Source organism: Chrysemys picta, chromosome 12, assembly GCF_011386835.1.
Source record: "Chrysemys picta bellii isolate R12L10 chromosome 12, ASM1138683v2, whole genome shotgun sequence".
Taxonomy (NCBI): Eukaryota; Metazoa; Chordata; order Testudines; family Emydidae; genus Chrysemys; species Chrysemys picta.
This window is the reverse complement of record NC_088802.1, coordinates 9,180,829-9,184,502: the sequence shown is the minus strand read 5'-3', so window position 1 is coordinate 9,184,502 and position 3,674 is coordinate 9,180,829. Positions and strand designations below refer to the sequence as shown.

The 3,674-nt window shown below is 62.6% G+C and overlaps 1 protein-coding gene across 1 annotated transcript; it reads left to right on the top strand.

The window, feature by feature from the left end:
* The first annotated feature begins 1,092 nt into the window (after positions 1-1,092).
* On the top strand, positions 1,093-3,317 carry LOC101947648 (carbohydrate sulfotransferase 6-like). Its single transcript, XM_065563881.1, has 2 exons — positions 1,093-1,223; positions 2,144-3,317. The coding sequence occupies exons 1-2, from the start codon at positions 1,093-1,095 to the stop codon at positions 3,315-3,317; spliced, it is 1,305 nt and encodes a 434-aa protein (XP_065419953.1).
* The last annotated feature ends 357 nt before the right edge of the window (positions 3,318-3,674 follow it).

Sequence of the window (3,674 nt, the reverse complement as noted above, 5' to 3'; positions counted from 1 at the left end):
AGCCCTGGCCTGAGGATGGGTGCGGCCTCTTCCTGCCGCTCCTGTTTCTCCTCCGTAAGCCGTCCTGCCGGTTGTGTGGTTGGTAGAACCACGGAGGAGGTTGCGGCCTAACATGCCTCTGCTGTGTGGCGGGAGTGTGGAGGCCCAGCGATTTGAGGGTGGCTCGCAAGACTTTTAAGCTATGTAGCCTTTTATCCAATTTTTCAGAAAATCGAGTCCCACACCCTCAAAGGGGAGATGCGGAATGGTCTGCTGGACCTCGTATGGCAGACCTGATACCTGGAGCCAGGAGCTCCTTCTCATGGCAATCCCAGTAGACATCATCCGAGTGGACGCATCAGCCCCATCCAGAGCGGCCTGCAAAGAAGCTCGGGAAATGAGCTTGCCCTCCTCCACCAGGGCCAAGAATCGGCACAGGAGTCCTGCGGCACCAGCTCTGCTTTGGGGAAGGGGCCTTGGTAGCTCTGGCGCTCACGTTGGTTAGCAGCATCCATGACCAAGGAATCTGGTGGAGGATGAGTATACAAGTGCTCATAGCCCCTGGATGGCACAAAATAGCATCTTTCATTGCGTTTAGACGTAGGGGGCAACGAAGCCGGGGTCTGCCATAAGGTTTTTGTGGTGTCGGCAATGGTCTTTATGAGGGGTAGGGCAATACGTGCCGGTCAGGAGCGGGCGAGGATGTCCACCATTGGATCTGCGTCCTCCACTACCTCCTCCGCCTGAATGCCCAGGCCTTGGGAAACCCTCCTCAGCAATTGCTGTAGGACCCTGTTGTCCTCCAGGACCAGGGCTACCAAAGTGCCTGCCAGCGCTTCATCTGGAGAGGAGGAGGAAGAGACCGCCGCAAGGGGTGGCTGCTCTCTTCCCTCTATGCCCAAGGGGTCCCGCAGCGCTTGGGTATCCGGGGCTGGAGCTGACGTGGATGGTGCCATGGCCCTCGGTGCCGGAGCTGTATACATCGTTGCAGAGGCCGCCGCTGGCGAAGTTGTTCAATCCAGAACCAATGGTGTTGGAGCTGTCGGTGCCGAGGACATCAGCGCTGTTACCTCTGGGACTGGCGTAGCTGCCGCCGGTGCCACAGGGGTTGCGATGGTGGCAACAGAGAGCAATGGAGCTACCCCCGATCCTGCCAATGCCGACAATGCCGGAAGCGGTACGAAAGTGGCCGAGGCTACCGCTGCCACCCTGGAATGCGACCCGTGGCTCCGCCCTTGGCCTTGGTGAAGGCCCAGGGAGTCCAAAAGCCATTTATGCTGGGGACTGCCACTGCGCGGGCCACGGTGCCAGTCTTGTGATGATCTGGACCGTCTATTTCTGCTCCAATGCGATCGATAGGAGTCTGACTCCAAGGTCTCCAAAAAGGAGGACGAGGGAGGAGTGGTACTGCGAGGTGCCGAGGGCCCACACCGAGGGCTTGGGGACCAATGAGGCTACTGACCCTGTTCTGGCTCAGGGGAGCGGTGCACCGGGGATGGAGACCGCGAGGGCATCATTGCGGGCTTTCCCCTTGACGGTGCCGGGGAAGCGACTGGTGCCGGCGACCTCTCCCGGCTAGGTGGGGGGAACGGTGCCGTGAGCTGGAACAGACCCCGTGCGGCCTCAAACACCTCCAGGGTCGACAGGAGGTGTAGCTGTCGGCTCGGCCTGGGCGAGCGAGAAGGGTCCGGACTCGACCACAGGGGCAGGAGTCGACGCAACCATCTCTGGCAGTGGCGCTGAAGTCATAGGCACCAACTTTCCCCGGTGCCAGTGGGTGCTCGTGTCCCGCCGCCCCTGACCCCGTCCCACCCCCATTCCAACCCCTTCCCCAAAGTCCCCGCCCCAACTCTGCCCCCTCCCTGCCCCTATTGGACCTATTGGGCGGCAGGGGATGGATCACTTGATGGGCGCCCGTGCTGTTCATTCCCTCTGGGGCACCTGGCACTGGCCACTGTCAGAAGACAGGACACCAGGCTAGATGGACCTTTGGTTTGACTCAGTATGGCCGTTCTTATGTACGGAGGTTCCCCAGTCAGTCCCCTGTTCATCGGCCAAGGTGGTGTCCATTACATGACAACACAGGGCTCTGCCCAAGAGGCTTCTGGGGGAGGAGAGGGATGAGGGGATGTGCCCCTACTAAGCCTCGTTCTGTCTGCGGTAGGTTCCGCCACCAGGGCAGGATGTTCACCAGAGTCACCACCCAGCGCCTGCTGCTCCTGCTCTCGTCCACGCTCCTGCTCCTCTGGCTGGGCTGCTGGCACGGCGCCGTGCCACCTCCTCCCGGCAGGACCCACATACTCCTCCTCTCCAGCTGGCGCTCGGGCTCCACCTTTGCCGGCCAACTCTTCAGCCAGCACCCCGACGTCTTCTACCTGATGGAGCCAGCCAAGCATGTCTGGTACCACCTGCCCGGAGGCAGCCCGGAGCTGCTGCAGGGGCCCGCTCGGAACCTGCTCCACACCCTCTTCCGGTGTGAGATGGCCGCGCTGCAGGACTTTGGGCATCAGCCCCACTGGGCATCCCAGATCTTCATGTGGCCCATGAGTCGGGCCCTCTGCTCTCCGCCCGCCTGCGAGGCCTTCCAGCGCGGGGACATTGTGAGGCCGGTGGAGTGCCAGGCCTACTGCGACCCCAGCCCCTTCGGGAAGGCGGCAGAGGCCTGCATCACCTACAGCCATGTGGCGCTGAAGGTCGTCAGGTTCTTCCAGCTGGAGGCACTTTACCCGCTCTTGGCCGACCCGGCCCTCGACCTCCGCATCATCCACCTGGTGCGGGACCCCCGGGCCGTCTATGCCTCCCGCCAGCATATCTCGCTCTACCTGGAAGACCTGCTTATCAGTCGGGCCCACAATGCCACGCCCAACGCCCGCCTGGTCATGCGCAAAGTCTGCCACAGCCAAGCCGGCATGTACCTGGCCGCCTTGCGCCACCCACCTCCTGCCCTGCGTGGACGCTACCTCCTGACACGCTACAAAGACCTGGTCCGGGATCCAGTGGGTCAGGTGGCCGAGTGGTACCACTATACCGGCTTGGCCTCCTCCCCCTGGCTCGAGGCCTGGGTGCACAACATCACCCACTGGTCTGGGCCTCAGGACCCCGAGGTCCTCGCAGTGCGGAGGGATGCCAGCAAGGTCTCACAGGCCTGGGGGCACCAGCTTAGCTTCCACCAGGTGCAGAAAGTGCAGGAGATCTGCAAGCCGGCCATGGAGGTCTTTGGGTACCGGCCGGTCAGCTCGGAGGAGGAGCAGAGGGACCTCACGAAGGACCTGGTGCTTCCGAGAGAAGAGATCGAGGCTCAGACGAAGGGCTCGAGTGTCTTCTCTGATCTGCACTGAGTAGGGTTACCATATTTCAGCAAGCAAAAAAGAGGACGGGAGGAGCCCCGCCCTAGCCCCGCCCCTGCCCCTCCCACTTCCCGCCCCCCCAGAACCCCCAACCCTCCCCCCGTTCCTTGTCCCCTGACTGCCCCCTCCTGGGACCCCTGCCCCTAACTGCCCCCCAGGACTCCACTCCCTATCTAAGCCTCCCTGCCTCTTGTCCCCTGACTGCCCCAACCCTTATCCACACCCCCACCCCCAGACAGACCCCTGGGACTCCCACGCCCCATCCAACCACTCCCCACCCCCTGAAAGCCCCCCCCCAGAACTCCCAACCCATCTAAACCCTTCTGCTCCCTGTCCCCTGACTGCTCT

Bases quoted from the DNA above. Each gene is read 5' to 3' on its own strand.
- LOC101947648 (XM_065563881.1), top strand. From the start codon at position 1,093: ATGGTGGCAACAGAGAGCAATGGAGCTACCCCCGATCCTGCCAATGCC. The intron at 1,224-2,143 runs GTGAAGGCCCAG...TGTCTGCGGTAG, and splicing joins TGGCTCCGCCCTTGGCCTTG to GTTCCGCCACCAGGGCAGGA.